We start from the raw sequence: 17,414 nt of genomic DNA, 5'->3' as shown, positions 1-17,414 counted from the left end.
CGTGAAGCTCCGATATCCTCCTAGCAGAAGTGATGGCAATCAGGAAGACCATCTTCCAAGATACATATTTTAAGTCGACTGAAGCCGCGGGTTCGAAAGGGGGCCCAGTCAGAGCTTGAAGAACTAGGGTAAGATCCCATGGAGGCAGCACTGCATCTTTAATAGGGGGTCTTAACAAAAAGGTTCCTCTCATGAATGTTTTGCATATATTGGAGGACGGTAGGGGCCCTGAACTGTTTCCAACGTGGTAGTGGGAAATAGCTGCCAACTGAACTTTAATAGTAGAAGTACTAGCTCCTTGATGAAAGGTATGGGAGAGAAAGTCTAGAACTGCTGGGATAGGAGCCGTGAAGGGGTCCAAGTTTCTGTGCTCCGCCCAGACAGAGAAACGTTTCCATTTACTCTTGTAGATTTTCCTGGTAGACGGTTTATGGGTGGACCAGGATGGCCTTAACCGAGGAAGATATACCAGGAGCCCTAGCCATTAAATGAACTGGAGCAACCAAGCTGAGAGCTTAAGGTAGTCCAGGTCGGGGATCTTCAATCCTAAAGGATGAGAAATCAGATCCGGATTGGGATCTAAGATTCAGGAAGGATGTACTAGATGAGACCGCAGGTAAGGGAACCAGGTTTGACAAGGCCAGAATGGGGCTATGAGGATAACTCTGCTCCCCAACCGACGAGCTTTCTGCAAGAATTTTGTCATCAATGGAAGAGGAGGATAAGCATACAGAAGACCGGATGGCCAAGCATGAACTACAGCATCTCTGGGGGCTTCCCCTGGTGAGGGAATCAGAGTGAAGAACTCGCTGCCCTTTGTGTTTGAAGGCGAGGCAAAGAGATCGCAGCAAGGTTGACCCCATTCGAAGAAGATTTGTTTCGCTTCTGCTGGGTTCAGAGACCACTCGTAAGGTGAGAGGATCGTTCGACTCAACCTGTCCGCCAAGATGTTTGACCGACCTGGAATGTGCGTTGCTATGAGAAAGCGGTTGGTGGATATCGCCCATTCCCATACTCTCATTGCCTCCCTGCAAAGTGGATAAGATCTGGTTCCCCCCTGTTTGTTTATGTACCAGACTACCGACATGTTGTCTGTTTGAATTGCAATAGTTCCTGGAAGAAGAAGGGGATGGAGATGGAGAGCCTGCAACACTAGAAGCACTGCCCTCATCTCCAGGACATTGATATGCAGTGAGGGGCTCTGTGAAAGTCCACGTGCCTTGGACGGATTTGCCCATGCAATGCCCCCCCCACCAGAGGAGAGATGCATCCGTGGTCACCGTGACTTGGGGAGAGGGTATAACGAAGGGGCGGCCTTCTCGGAGATCTCTGGAGCGGAGCCACCAAAGAAGCGACTCCCTGCAAATCCTGCTGAGGGGAATAGGTGTAGACAGGGGGTGAAAAAGAATGGACCATTGAACTTGCAATGTCCATTGAAGGATTCTCATCTTCAGGCAAGCGAAAGGCGACAGATTGATGGCCGCTGCCATGGATCCCAGGGCCCTCAGGACTAGTTCCGCTGGGGGAGCTGACAATTGTAAGAGGTCTAGAATGTGACGGCTTAGACTGCGAAGTCTGTCCTCTGTCAGAAAGACTGTGGATTGTATAGTGTTTATCCTAGCCCCTATGAATCCCAAAATTTGAGTAGGTTGAAGGGAGGAATTCTTGTGGTTGATCGTGATCCCTAGGTGGCGGTCTAGGTGTAAGAATTAGTCCCTGCCTGAGCAGAGTTGATGCCTGGTGGGGGCAGTTAGGAGCCAGTCATCCAGGTACGGAAAGACCTGTATTCCCTGAAGCCTCAGGTGGGCCCCTACAACTGCCATGACCTTGGTGAACACCCTGGGGGCTGTGGTGAGACCAAAGGGTAGGACTCTGAACTGATAATGGCTGGCTCCCAGCCAAAAGCACAGGAACCTTCTGGATCGTCTGTCCATAAGAATGTGTTAGTACGCATCCTTGAGGTCTATCGAGCACATCCAGTCATTCTCCTGCAAAAGTGGGAGAATGGATTGAATAGTGACCATCCGGAACTTTTCTTTGGCAACTGACAGGTTCAGTGTGGACAGGCCGAGAATGGGTCGTAAGTCCCCCATATTTTTTGGCACCAAAAAGAACCTGGAGTAAAAGCCTGATCCAGATTGCTCTGGGAGGACACGCTGGATAGCTCTTTTTCTTAGCAGCCCTCGAATTTCTGATGCTACTGCCTCCCTTTGATCGGGTGGAACAACCGGGAGTCTTTTTGATCGGGGAGGGTAAGATAGGAAAGGGATTGAATAGCCTCTGGATATGATTCAGAGCACCCAGCGATCTGTCGTAATGAACTCCCAATTTGCTAGGTGCTCCGAGAAGCGCCCCCCGACTGCCTCCAGAGAGGAGCAGTCGGGCAACCTCTCAGGTCTGCTGCGTGGGTCAATCTGAAAAAGGTTCTCTAGACCCAAAATTCTTCGGACCACCTCTGCCTCTGGGCCGGCGTCCACCCAGTCCTCCTCTGCCTCTGAAGGATGAGGGATCTGGAGCAAAACGGGATTGTTGAGCTTTCTGGAACCACATCTTCTTTTGTTCTCTAGTTCCTGGAGTAGGACCTCTGATGAGCCGAGAAGCGTATCCCGATAGCAGACAACATCTTCCTGTCTTTCTCGCTCTGGAGAAGCGTATCATGGACGGTTTTGCCGAAGAGTATAGAACCATCAAAAGGGGCATCCACGAAGGATGCCTTGAAGGGTTCTGCAAAATCGCAGAGACGGAGCCAGGCCTGTCTACGTAAGACGACGCCCGTTCCGCTAGCTCTAGCCACTCCCTCCATAGCATGGGAGAGAAGCCGCATAGATGTGCTGGTAATTGACTTGAGAGTGGCCATACGAAACGAGAAGGTCCGCTTGTCCTCGGCCGACATGGACTCTGGGGGTGACCCAGCGTACTCTTTAATCAGGTCCCGCTGGAGCCGAATCACATGTGCCATATAATTCAGTGACCTTACAGAGAAGGTCACTGAAGAGAACATCTGTTTTCCCAAGCGGTCCATCATCCGAGACTCCTTGTCTGGAGGATGCACCGAGAAACTCTCCTGTGCCAATTCCTTTTTAGTGGCAGCCGTCACCACCATGGCATCCACTGGGGCACCCTTGCTCCAAACTGTCCTGTCCGTGGGAGGGCTGAGGATCCTGTCCGGTCTCTTGGGTATTGGCTCGACAGAGTCCGGCTCCTTCCATGCCCTGGTAGTTATGAGGTCTACCAGGGGGTCGGCGGGAGGGGACACCCAAGAGGTAGATGGGCCTGCGTCAAATGCCTCCAGAAACACAGACTCATCCGATGAAGTTTTTTGGGCAGACCACCCCCCTCTAATGCATAACATTTCCATAATGTCTCCAAAGGAGACATCTTCAGGGGGGGGGGTGACCTTGGGGAACCTTCCCCTTCCTCTAAGTCTGTGTCCTCCGTGAGGGACTCAGGTGAGTCCAAGTGCCTCCTCTTGCACTTTCATTTGGGAGGGACCTCCTCGGGGGGGCTGTCAGAAGAAGCCTCACCAACAATGTCCTGTTCCTCTATGGGAACAATCTGGGACGTAGGTGCAGGCTGTCCCTGGGGCCGGATGATGGAAGACAGGCCCGTCTGAATGGGAATGGTGGGTGGATCCATAGCAAGAGCCTGGGGCCTCGAATCCCTCGAAAGGACCCTCTCCATGACGTCAAATGCCGAGGTGGAACTGCTTTCCCTTGGATCCGAAAGCAGTCCCCTCGGGTCCAACGTGTGGACCGGCGCCGAAGGTGACCCGATCGGATCCGAAAGGGTAGTGTGCCCCGACCTTAATGGAGCCGAAGGCCCGCTGACCCCTCCGGATCCAACACTCAACTCACGGCCCCGAGAGCTCGGATCAGAAAATGGATCCGACAGACTCGGGGGTACAGTCGGCGCCGAAGTAGGAAACGCTGTCGGTGCTGACCCCACCCCGGCTCCGAAGCTAGTCAGATCCGACAGCTCTGAACCCTGATAGCGGGTCGGAGAAGGAGCAATGGGGGGGCGAAAAAGGGTGTCGAGCTCCCCCCCAGAAGGGGGGAGGCAAGAGCACTCCCATCTGCAGCTGGGCCTGGAAAAATTGACGCATCATCCGGTCCATGTCTGCGTGCGATAAACTTCTGGTAGATCTAGATGAGGCCACCGAAGATGGCTGGGAAGGCCGCCTAGATGACCTCGAAGGTGACCGGGTCTCCTCCTCCGGCTCCAGGGAGAAATGTGGAGAATGGAGCCGGGAGGGGGAAGGCCCGGAGTCCTTACGGGGAGAGGCAAGCTGTTTGGACGGCGGTGCCGAAGGGGTCTACTCGGACCGCCTCTTGTGGCTGCCATGCCTTTCTTTCTCTCTCTCCCTATCCGTTTTGTCCTTCTTTTTGCAGTCCCTTTCCTCCTGGTCCAGCAAGGGAGGTTGAGTCCCGGCCAGGGGATCAGGAGCAGCCGCAGCTGGCACCACAGAGGAGGATGAAGCAGAATCTGGGGGCAAAAGGCCCACCAGAATAAGCTTTGTCCTCCTATCTTTCAAAGCCCTGGGATTGAAGGCTGCACAGATAGTGCAGCCCGAGGAGAGGTGATCAACCCCCAGGCACAAGACGCACCAAATGTGGCCATCCGCTGGGGACAGCTTATGTCCACACTCGGTACATTTAGAGAAAATAGCTTTAGGGCCTTCAGCCATTATAGAAAAGAAAAATAGGCCCACAAGCACACACCTTCACACGCAGAGGGGGGAGGGAATAAATCTAACTTAACCAAAAAAGTTTACGAAACTACCCAAAAAGGCTAGAAAGATAAGAGGGAATTCACACACACACACAAAGTTAGAGAAAGTTTGACAGAAAATTAAGTTTTAAATGCTAAACTCACAGTACTATGCTCGGAGCTCGTTCTGAGAAGCTCATAGAAGCCGCGGCAAATGAGATCTGAGGGTTAGAGGGAGATGGCAGGGCATTATGGGTAGGGGAGGAGCTTGGAGCTTGGATCTTTTAGCTTGGAAAGCTGCCGGCTCGGATCCGAATCAGATCCAATACCCACAGGTTCCTGAGCAAATTAAGTTAACTACTTCAGATTGTTTGTTCAGGTTAGTTTTGTTAATGTTTGTGAGGACTGGAGAGGCGTATAGTAGTGTTGATAAGAGATGAGTTCGGGCTATTGTTGTTCTAGTTTCAGGGGTTAGGAATAGTATGCAACGATATAACCAACCAAGTTTTTTATGGACTTTAGAGATAGTTTGGGATATGTGCTTGTTGAATTTAAGTTGTTGATCAATAGTGATGCCTAAGGGTTTGGCCTCAGTTACTGGGGTGATGAGGGTACCATTGGTTGACATGATGGTAAAGGTGGCGGAGGAGTGATTGATTGATTGATTGGGTGGAATAGTATTAGCTGTGTTTTTTGGGGGTTTAATATTAGTTGGTAATTGTTTAGCCAGTTCTCTACCTCAGTGAAGGATTCCTGGGCTTTACTTTGTAGTAATTGGATGTTTGGTGCTGAGCAGATTAGAGTGGTGTCATCCACATACTGGACGATGTTGGCTTTAGTGGTAGCTAGGTGGAGATTATTTGTAAATATGTTGAAGAGAAGGGGACCAAGGATTGAACCTTGTGGGACACCGCATGTCATAGGGAGTGGGGGGATAGGATGTTGCCCCATTTGACAGATTGTGACCGGTTGTTTAGGTAACTGTAAAACCATTTTAGGGTGGAGTCATTGAGGTTGAGTAGAGTGAATACAAGTTTGGTTTTAATTGGAAGTAGGAGAAATTAAGAGGATTCATGCTATTGTTCAACGGATGGAAATAAATGCTGAGCTACAGACTGTAGTTGAGGCTAGTTAGCTGCTGTAAAGATTATGGCGCAGTGGTGCAGCAGTAGCATTGTCACCTCACAGCAAGAGGTTCTCCAGGGTGATTCTTGGCTTCTGTGTGGAGTTTGCATGTCCTCCTTGCATTCGTGTGTGTTTCCTCCAGGTGCTCGGGTTTCTTCCCATGTTACATGTTGCGTCTGGAGCATTTCACCCCAGGCATCTGCTGAAAATTGGCTTCATTCCAGGTTGGACTTTCCCATTACATAAATAAATAAGTAAATGTAAAGTTATTACTGTTTTGGACTATGGTGGCTTGCTCTGTGGGTAGACGCATACCATTAAAGAAGACGTTGAATTGTAGTGGATACAATATGGAGCCATGGAGGCACTCACATAGCTGAGGCAGGTGGTCAGAGAGGGTATTCTCTCATTTCATTCACTGTTTTCTTTAAATTGGGTAACTAGTGAACCATTTTACTGTATTATAGTCAAAAATTAAGTCTTATAAATGATTAAGTAGTCGTTCATATGAAACTGTATTTCTGTAGCCTTCTGTGCGTCTCTGAGCATGTCTCTTAATCAGACAATGTTGCCAGGCCTCAACCAAATATGTATTCCAATTGGCAAATGCATATAAATAAAATCAAGAAATAGATAAGAAAGACTATAACAACATTATTGAAGAATGAACGAAAGGAAAAGGAGAAAATAAAGAAAAAAATGTCTATCATAGCTTTACTTCAAATAAATCTGGAGAAAATCTATTTACCATGCTGGAAGATTCTACCTACCTGTGTGCTGGAGATCATTTGCATTTCTTGCTTTCCCATGTCCATAATTAGGTGGGGCACTTTGGTAACCAGATGGAGAAGTTGGAGGAGAGTTGGGTGACAGAGGTGGTGATAGAGTTTCCTGTTAAAACAGTCAGATAACTCTCAGTGACTACAATTTGCAGGTACAATACTTATCTATAAAAGTAGAAGAACAGAAATTAAATAAATACAGTAATTCAAATTATCTAGCCACATTACACTAAATGTTAACATCAGTAAACTGCATTTGTCACACTGAACAAAGATCCCACAATGTTTGGCTGTATACAAACTGTACAACTGTATAAACCAGAGCAATATTCCCAACTAACTCCTGAAACCAAGTACTACTTCCAAACTGACTGACAAATTTCAGTAGACAGGAGTTACTTAGAAGAATGATTCAAGTAGTCAGGCATTAAAAAGTGTTTCAAATTTAAACATCAAACAACTTCTTTAAAGCAGCATTTAAAGAGCGTTATGACTCTCTCTATCCCCTTTCTTAGGTTTATAGGTTAGTACTAGGCTAACTGCCCTTCCGAGCCCCATTGTAGGCTTAGCCAATTATCCCTTGTGAGACTCAAACCCTGCACTTTGTGTTTGTAAGGCAAACATGTTAACCATTAGGCCACCCTCCCAACCTCCCAATTTTAAGTCACTGCACCTTTCTTCCTTTTCTCTATCTCCCTACCATATAAGAATACGTATTCCTTTACTACTTTTGCTCGTCAAAACTTTCAAATGGAATTTTCCTCATTTTAACTATGACTGAATACAACTTGCTCATAAACTACAATATCTTAATACAAGGCATGTACGATATATGACTTGCTATGCCCAGTGTCACTGAATAATGTCCCCTCCCCAAAACAGGCTTCACTGTAAGATAACAATCAATACCTGAAATGCCAGGTACAAGCTGAAGCTGCCTACATTTCCAACAACAATTCCACCTAATGCTAAATGTCTATAAATGTTAGATGGATTTTGTAGTCATAGGATCATAGGAAGTTACTAAGCTATTGGCCCCTGAGGCCCTTATAAGCCTAGCCAAGAGTTTAGCCCATGCACAGACAAATCAGCACCCAATGCCCCTGTCCAGCAGGGACACGGGTGGAATCCCAGGGATGTATTTTCTATTTCCCATCCAGTTATCCATATCGCGCTTAAAAAGGGGTAAAGAGGTACTCTGCTTGATGTAGAGAGGGAGTTTATACCATAGATGGGGGAGTCTCTGGGACACAAATCTGTCCTGCCAGCAAGTCCTATTGATGTCACAGACCAGGCTGTGGCTGCGTATGCAGGTTACTCGAGTGGAGCTTGACTTGCGGACATGCAGCGGTCCGAGATCACCTTGTATGCCAGACAGAGGTCAGCTCTGAGAAGTATGTATGAAACAGAGTAGAGACATAGGGCTTTTAGCCTATCTGTGTAAGGTATATTTTTGAGGCCCTGGATTCTCCTGGTGAGGAACCTCTGTGGTCTCTCCAGCTGCTGCATGTGCTTTGCGAGGTACATGCCAAATGGGGCATTGTACTCAATAATGGGCCTTATAAGGGAAGAATACAGGGATGTTATGGGCCATGTAGAAAGCTTTCCGTACAATGGAAGCAACACGGTGGTCAAAAGTCAGGCTGCTATCAATCTGCATGCCCAAATCCCTCACGACTGACTGCATACTTAGAACGTTGTTATTAATGTGATAATTTGTGGGGACCTCTCTCTCCCCCAAAGGGGATAATGATACATTTTTTTGTATTCAGCTTGAGGCCATGTTTCTGGCACCAGTCATTTGTTTGGGTGAGATCCTCTTGGAGAATGTCCACGTCACCAGGGGAATTGATGACAGCTCCCAACTCGCAGTCATCTGCAAACTTGGTCAGCCATAGCCCACTGGTTTTGGCCTGTACCTCAGAAAAGTATATTCCAAATAACAGGGGCCCTAAGACAGAACCCTGGGGTACGCCACTCAATATGGGTCTACTGCTTGAGCTGGCTTTCCCTATTTTGACTAGGTGGGTTCTATCAGTGAGCCAGTTGGCTACCCATCTGATAACATATGGATTGATGCCTAGCTGACAGAGTTCATCTATTATGCCCATGTGGGGAACAGTGTTGAAGGCTTTAGCCAAGTCAAGATAGGCAATGTGCACTGTGTTCCCTCATCCAAGGCTTTGGTGACTGTCTCAAAAAAGTTGACCAGATTTAACAAACATGACCTCCCCTTGACGAAGCCAAACTGTGTGGGATCGAGTGCTTGGAGGTTGCCAATGTCCTTGTTTATGAGGTCCATGATAATCCATTCCATAGCTTTGCAGATCAGGCTAGTTAGGCTTATGGGTCTATAATTTTCTGGATCAGTGGATGCTCCATCTTTGTGCAAAGGGATGACAGTGGTTGTCCTCCACTCAGCTGGAACAAAACCAGTACTCAGGTTTTAGTTGAATAGTGTGCCTAATGGTGCTGCAAGTTCCTGCCCAAGTTCATGTAGGATGCAGCCTGGGATGTTTATCAGGTCCCATGGAGGCTATATTTTTTGCCTTTGAGAGAGCGGTGATGACCTGATCCCTAGATATAAGGGGAAGGGGGCAGGTACTCGGAATGTCCTACTTTACGATGGGGGGGGGGGGGCAGAGGGGTGAAATTTTCACGGAATCGGTCAGCTAGCAAGTTTGCTATATCTATGGCATTTGCATATGTGGTGTCCTTGACCATCAGTTCTGAACAGATATGGGTGCTACTTTTGGGATTACGGACATATGTGAAGAAGGCCTTATGACTGTCTCTAGTAGATGTGGCAAATTTGGACTCAAAGATTGCTTTGGAGGATTTCACTACTGCTCTTAAGCTTGTTTAGGTTAAGGAGAGATTGCTTCCAATTGGGCACCTGCTCCTTCTTGGTCCTGGTCAGCAATTTTTTTTCTTCTGTTACAGAGTTTATTTATTACAGATGTCCACCAAACATGTTTACTCTTCCTTGCGGACGATGATTTAGTCCTGTCAGGTACTCATGACTCCATGCATCTATATACATGTTCGTATACTAATTTGGTATAGTTTTGGATACTGTTGCCTGTTCCTAGAGAGGGGGAGGGGGCTGTGAAGCTGTTTATACCATCCTTAGGAAGCTGTAATCAGCTTTGGAGAAGTTTTTTGATTGACACTAGCTAGAGGGCGGTGGGGAGATGGTGACTTCAAACATGACCGCTTTATGGTCAGATCTTACAAGGAAGGATGATACTGCAGGGATGCTGCAGTGGCTACTCATGTTGGTTAATACCAAATCCAAGATATTATCACCTCTTGTGGGGGTATCGACTAGCTGTTCCAAAGCATTTTCATTTATAAAATTGAGGAATCTCTGGGTATTTGTATTCTGGCAAGAATAGTTCTTCCAGTCTATGTTTGGGTAGTTAAAGTTACCCAGGATCAGAGTAAAGGGTTGAATCTTGATAGATTCGAAGAGGGCTAGATGGGCAGTTTGGGCATCTTGGGTCAGATTTGGTCAGGTTCAGGTACTCACTATTTACTAGTGTTATGACAGCTCCCTTTAAGCCCTCATTCATTACTTTTTCTAAACTTTTCCCTTCGCTATACTTACATTGCTTTGTTTATACTTCGGCATTCTTAGCTTCTCCTGATAAAACACTTCATTCACCAATGGTTTTCTTTAAAGGCAGTCTGTAGTAGCCCTACTCTGGGGGTGACCTTTCAGCACAGAATGACTGCTGCTAGGATAAGACTTGTGGCCCATTTCACTTCCCACTCACCTCTGTCTCCAGCCACATGTACTTAATACAGCCTCTTAACAAAAGGCCCTCCCTTATACAGCAATAGGTCAGATTCATGAATGTGGACACTAATTGTAAACCATTTTGAGTGAACAGACAATACAAGCATAACTCCCACCTTTCTCCTCCTAATTTTAGTTTTCCTGCTGATTTTCATGCAGCCTTAAATATCAAGGGAGATTCATAAAGGTTACCACAAATTGTAGGCTACTTCCACACAGTGTAAACTTTCTGGGTGAATAGACTACAGAAAGAATATGATAGGGATGTTACTGAATACAAAATGTACACTTAGTGTAGGCATTCATGAATCCAGCCAATCATCTCTATGCTTTCACTCATCTGTAGTCATTACACCAACACTTCTCCAGAGATATTAACAACATTCCAGTATTAAGAATACAAAACTGATTTAGTAGCCTCATACTACCATATCTCATATATTATATATGTTCTTTTTAACCACATTACTCAGTTATTTCCAGTACAAAACCCATCATATCTTTTTCATTTAAAGAAACTGCACAGCTAATGGACCCACACTGCTGCTGTGTAATAATCAATCCCCCCCCCCCCCCCTTACAGGTTCTACCTAAACTCAGAATTGGTCTTAATTCCTTAAAAATACAATATCATTAACAGATCACTTAATTACTACACTCTAATGCGTGTTCCTTTTATTTAGCTGCATTTCAAAACTTTACACACTAACAAAAGCAGGTACTTGTGTATTATCGCAACCACATTTCCAGCCGGAAAAACGGCTGTTTTCCAAGCCGTACTTGTGCTGAAAAACAAAGGGGTTGTTCTGCAAAATGTAGCATTTCCATAAAGAAGTCCAACTTTGCCCCTTTAAAACAGTGGATTATAGTTTTGGGCATCTGAAACACTGACAAAATTATAGGTATGTTTAGGGTTTACACAACTAAACTTTTAATGTCATGAATGCACTTCACTGTTTGAAAACGGTTTTAACACATAGATGTATATTTGCATAATGTGCTGTTCATAGGGAGATACAAGGCTATCAGCCCAAGGGCCCAAGTAAGCCTAGCCAACAAGGTTCCCTGGCTTACGCCACCCAAGAAAGTTAATTTCCTGTGCCCCTGTTGAACAGAGCTACACAAGTGATCCCCGGGGTGTATTTCCTATTTTCCATCCACTCATCAAGATTTTTCTTGAAGAGTGCTAATGAGGAACTTTGCTTCACAACTGTTAACTGTTTTGTAAACAGTCAAAAGTATAATTCAGAGTTATGTATGTAAAATATGGATCTTTTGGTTTCCCGAAACAGCAGCAGATCCATTTTAGCGGCAGTCAAGGTTTTCGGAAATTCTACCTTTTTTTCTGATGCAGCACTGCTGCAGTACATAAACAGTTTGCATTGCATGCTTGCCCATGGCCACTTCTGTCAGAGTTATAATGCGGTGTCACAACATTTTTCACAGAAACTGTGTAGCTGCAGTGATTTGGGAATACTTTTGGCCCTTACAATAATTCCAGACATGTCAGTACACTCGGGACCAGTTCTGTTCATTACAAGCAAAGTTTGTCCGTTTCTGCTGAACACAGGTTCAGAAAAGCAGTAATGCGATGTAAACGTACAAGACTATCAGACATGCTGTAATTATTTCTTTCAGCAGACTTTTATACCACATATTTCTAAGTTTGTACTTTTGTTGTATATACTTTCTGGACTACATTTTCCGGCACGAGTACAGCTTGGAAAAAAGCCGTTTTGCCTGTTGGAATGTGGTTGCGATAATACATAAGTACCCAAAAGCATCATCATCTTACCTTATATATTTTCACAATAACTACAAAACCAAAGCAGTCCTTTACAAATATGATTAATAAAATCTACCCTCTATCAGTTTAAAACACTACAAAATATATACCAATCATTATGGAAAATGCATAATAGAACAATTAAATAGAACATTCTTAACTGCCAAGACAACATTTGGGTTGCTAATACGTTTTCCACACTCCTTACCAATCTGCAAAATAAATTCTATACAAACCCAAAGAAAACCACTGGATGACAAAGGAGATCAACATTCTTTCTGACTTTGGAAATAAGAACTGGCACCATTGTAAAAAGTGTATGAAAACAGGACGCTCACTGTAAGTTTACACTACTTTGTTATATTACCAAATAATCCGTTCATATCTTATGTCATATCATCATAAAACAAGCCAAGTATAAGTGATTTACATCAGGCAATATAATAATCTTCTCTTCTCCTTCCTCTTTATACATTACTACTACCTTTCTGTTTTCATTAAGACTGACAGGAGGTTGATATTTTGTAAATCATAAACAAGATATTGCAAACATTATCCTATGATGGAAATCTGCCTTCTCTGTATGGACATATTTTTATTTGAGCTTTTCTCTGTGCTTGAAAATTGATTCATTGGATCAATACGCTACCTTAGTAAACTAATAAATAAACAAAACAATAAATAAATACCCTGCATGCAGAACAAACAAAACAATCCCCATAACTAAAATAACACTATCGTAACATGCTACTTTTCTAAGTTTATCTATAGAGCAAATATAAATTAAGACAAACAGTTTCATAAATAAAATATTTGTTACCCCTACCATCCAACCACAACCCCTTTTTCACATGAGGTCGGGGTGTCACAGTGACGATCATCAAGAGCCAAGGTTCACACTACTGGTTGGCTATCCCTGCCAATGAATGATAAAAAAGAAAAGTAAGAGTAAAGCAAGCTTTAGTCTTGGCAGCCATCTTTAACATACGATATAACAGGGATGAGAAAATATACCATTTGCATGATGACTTCCTTTGGAACAATCAGATGCAAGCAGTGGTCAGAGAAGGCTCCAAGGTCAAAAGAGACTAGGCTGAAGATGTTGACTATGCTGAACTTAACTGGAGAGAGAGCATTCAATTAATTACTCAGGGGACTAGCACCTCAGGAAGAGGAGGAAACAGGAGGAGGTAAACAAGAATGGCATTGCCTCAAAGGAGCATGTGTGACGAATATAAAACAGGTATATGGTCAAGCCAAGTATGGATATAAGGTGCATAAAGAAAGATGGTAGTGGAATGCAGAAGACCAGGAAGTCATAACAGAAAGCTGGTAGTGGAATGCAGAAGTCCTGAAAGTCATCAAAAGAAAGCTGGAGTGCAAGAAAAAGTGGGAGATAGAAAAGATGGATCAGGCTAAGCAGGATTACTGGTTGGCTAAGAAAGAAGCTAAGAGAGGAGTTGCAATAGTGAAGAACAAGGGACCACAGGCACTCTCCCAGCTTCTGGAAAGTGACTCAGAGATAGCACAAAGAAACTCTATCAGCTTGCAAGATAAAGACAAAAAGATAAAGACAGTCGTACACCCTTCTTAAGGGATGCCAGCAACAACCTGGTCAACAATCCACAAGACAGGACATCAAAGGCAGATGGAAAGAGTACTTCCAGCAGCTTCTGAATAAAGAAAATCCCACAGAAGCTGTACTGCCCCAGACACAGCCTATGATGAAAGAAGAGGAGAAGCCCACCCTAGAAGAAGTAAGAACAGCACTGAGGAAAATGAAATCAGGGAAAGCAGCAGGCTCGGATGAGGTCACAGCAGATATGATACAGATGTTGGTTGAGATAAGGGAGTATTGGCTCTTGTGGATATACATAGCAGCATGGGCAGAAAGGAGTATCACAGATGACTGAAGAATAAATGCACTAGTGCCAGTGCTCAAGAACAAAGGGGATATTCACAACTGTGGGCAGTATAGAGGTATCAAACTCCTGTCACACTGAGTGAAAGTCCTAGACAGGGTGACTGATAAATGAATACACAGAGTAGTAGCAAGCAAGATAGGAGGTGAGCAGTTCAGACTCAGATCAGGAAGTAGCACAACCGATCTGGTATTTGCAGTGAGACAGAAGTAAAGAAAAAGCTGGAGATATGGAAAGAGTCCAACTGCACATTCCAAAACTTAAGACAAGGTCCCAAGAAAGCTGATTCGGGCAGTCATGCAGTGGCTCAAAGTCCCAGAAACACTGGAAGAAAGTACAGTTGTGTACACTTACCATAAATGTAGATGTTCGAGTGTCTTCACTGTTGCAGTCATCACTGTAGGGTTCTTCCTGCTGGCAGGCAGTCCTCGGTCGGCCAGAATCCCAAAGTCTGGGTCCGGCGTCGGCTGTTCAGTCATGCTCCCTGACGTCAGAGCGCCAGGAGTACAAAGCTGCCAGCCGACGCCATGTTCTCCAGTTTTTCTTGCCCCAGATGTCAGGTGCCCAAAAGTGAAGGCTAATAGTAAAACAAAAATGTAGCATGCAACAAACCCCATACCCTGTAGCAAATACACCTCAGAAGAAGGGTGAAGCAGGGAACCACACCAATAAAAGTATAAGAGGGGACAGGAGGGTGGGTAACCCAGACTGCAACAGTGAAGACACTCGAACATCTACACTTATGGTAAGTGTACACAACTGTACTATGTTCATCGTGTTTCACTGTTGCAGTCATCACTGTAGGGTTGAATCCCAAAGCTGAGATAAAGGGTGGTGGTTATAGAGTAGAAGGGGCGGCTAGAAGGCCCTGCAGGACTGCAGAAGCAAAGCCTGCCCTAGACATAGAGTAAAGAGGGAGATTATAGTGCTTAGAGAAAGTATGCACTGAACTCCAAGTTGCAGCTTCCAAAATATCTTTGGTAGGTACTCCCCTGAGAAAGGCAGCTGAAGTAGCAGCAGCTCTGGTAGAGTGAGTCCTAATTTTTCCTGGGATTTGATTTCCATGATGAGAGTAACAAAATCTGATTCCATGAGCAATCCATTTAGAAATGGTCTGTTTTGAAATAGCTTTGCCTTGGGAATTTGTTGCATAAGAAACAAACAGTTGCTCTGTTTTCCTGATATCCTTGGTTCTGTCCAGGTAAAAATGAAGTTGCCTGTGTACATCCAAGGAATGTAAGATCCTTTCCCCCTTATTTTGTGGATTAGTGAAAAAAGTTGGCAGGTGAATAGTTTGATTTAAAGCCACTTTGGAAACCACTTTAGGCATGAAAGTAGGATTAGTCCTTAAAGACACCCTGTCTTGGTGAAAAATAATATAAGGTTCCACAGCCATGAGTGCTTGGAACTCCGAGACTCTCCTGGCTGAAGTCAAAGCCAGTAGGATAGCTGTCTTCCATGATAAATACTTAATATCAGATGTAGCAGCAGGCTCAAAAGGAGGCAGAGTGAGTTTTTCCAGAACATAGTTGAGGTCCCAAGCAGGTATGGGTGGTGTCCTAGGGGTCCTTAAATTCTTTGCTCCTCTGAGATATTGTTTCAGAAGTGGATGCGAAAAGATTGGAGGATCTGTATTGTAATGTGTGGAGATAGCTGAGGCATGTATTTTTATGGAGGAGAAGGATAAACCCTTATGTAGCATGTCTGTCAGGTAATCTAAAATCAATGGGATATTAGGAATGAGAGGATCCGAATCCTGAGCATACATCCAGGTGCAAAATCTCTTCCATTTACCTGCATAAGATTTTCTAGTGCTAGGCCGTCTGGCTTCTAAGATGACATCCATGACCTATTTGGAAAGGGTAGGATTAATCATAGACCCTGAATACGCCAGGCTGCTAGGCTGTGAGTTTTGATATGAGAGTGCAGAACCTGGCCCTGGTGTTGGGACAAAAGATTTGGAATCTGAGGTAGAATCCAAGGAGGCTCCTGGGATAGATTCATCAGTGTTGAGTACCAAAATTGACGAGGCCAATTTGGAGCCAGTAAAATCATCTTGGGTTTGTCCTGCTTGATCTTTAATAACACCCGTGGAAGAAGAGGTAGTGGAGGAAAGGCATACCCAGAGAGGTTCCTCCAACTGAATGAGAGAGCATCCACTTTCCATGCTAGTTTGTGAAATGTCCTTGTGCAAAAAATCTGTAACTGGTGGTTGAGGGGGGATGCAAACAGATCTATGTCCGGGCAGCCCCAGGCTTCTGTAATCATCTTGAATATTTGGGTGTCTAATATCCACTTGTGTGGGTCTGACAGGTTCCTGCTCAGGCTGTCTGCCAGAATATTTTATTTCCCTGGCAGGAACTGAGCTTGTAGATCCACTTTGCAAGCTAGAGCTGTGTTCCATAGAGTCATGGCTAGTCTGCAAAGGGGGTAGGAGTGTGAACCCCCTTGCTTGTTTATGTACCACATGACTGTGGCATTGTCTGTCCATATCAGTAGTTGTCCTGGCTGTAGAAGATCCCTGAAAGCCAAGAGGGCATTCTGTACAGCTAACATCTCTTTTAAATTGATATGTAGGTGCTTCTGATCCTCCGTCCAAAAACCTTGCAGGCCTTTCCCCTGCAAGTGGGCTCCCCATGCGTAATCCAAGGCGTCCGTGGTTAACACTTGGCTGGCTGGAGGCAGACTGAAGGCTTTCCCTTTGTTGTGAAGACATGCCATAGTCCACCAATGGAATTCCTTTTGTAGGCAAAGCAAGACAGCAATCTGTGTGTCTAGGCTGTGGCAATGCTGGGACCATACACTTTTTAGGTACCATTGTATTTTTCTCATATGTAGTCTTGCATATGGTATAAGAAGGATGCAGGAGGCCATGTAACCCAAAGCCTGCAGGAATTTTCTTGCAGTTAGCTGAGACATTAACGCCAAGGTTTTGAAAGTTGAAGTCAGCTGTAATTGTTTTTCGGATGTCAGGAATGCCATCTGGGTTGTTGTGTTTAGAAGAGCACCCAGAAAAGTTATCTGTTGTGTGGGTGTCAAATTTGACTTTTTTATGAATCCCAGGTACTTGAGTAGATTTTGAACAAATTCCAGGTGCTAGAGTAAGACATCCTTGCTGTCTGCTTGAATAAGGCAGTCGTCCAGATAAGGGTAAATTTGAATTCCCTTGAGTCTGCAATAAGCTACTACTGGTGCCAGGCACTTGGTGAAGACCCTGGGCGCAGTAGACAAGCCAAAGGGCAGCGCAGAGAATTGGTAATGTTTCGAGCCGGCCTTGAACCTGAGGTATT

General features: G+C 44.9%; 1 protein-coding gene across 3 annotated transcripts in view; it reads right to left on the bottom strand.

The window, feature by feature from the left end:
• Positions 1-17,414, bottom strand: part of REPS2 (RALBP1 associated Eps domain containing 2) — a 2,057,440-nt gene that overhangs the window by 1,179,416 nt on the left and 860,610 nt on the right. For all 3 annotated transcript variants that reach the window (XM_044073054.1, XM_044073053.1, XM_044073052.1), the window contains exon 4: positions 6,603-6,723. In XM_044073054.1, the coding sequence (XP_043928989.1) occupies positions 6,603-6,723 (121 nt within the window). The remainder of the gene's footprint in view (positions 1-6,602; positions 6,724-17,414) is intronic.

This window comes from Protopterus annectens, chromosome 5.part1 (assembly GCF_019279795.1).
Source record: "Protopterus annectens isolate FY-2018-M chromosome 5.part1, PAN1.0, whole genome shotgun sequence".
In the NCBI taxonomy this organism is placed as follows: Eukaryota; Metazoa; Chordata; order Ceratodontiformes; family Protopteridae; genus Protopterus; species Protopterus annectens.
The sequence above is the reverse complement of the archived record's forward strand: the minus strand, read 5'-3'. Positions and strand labels throughout refer to the sequence as shown.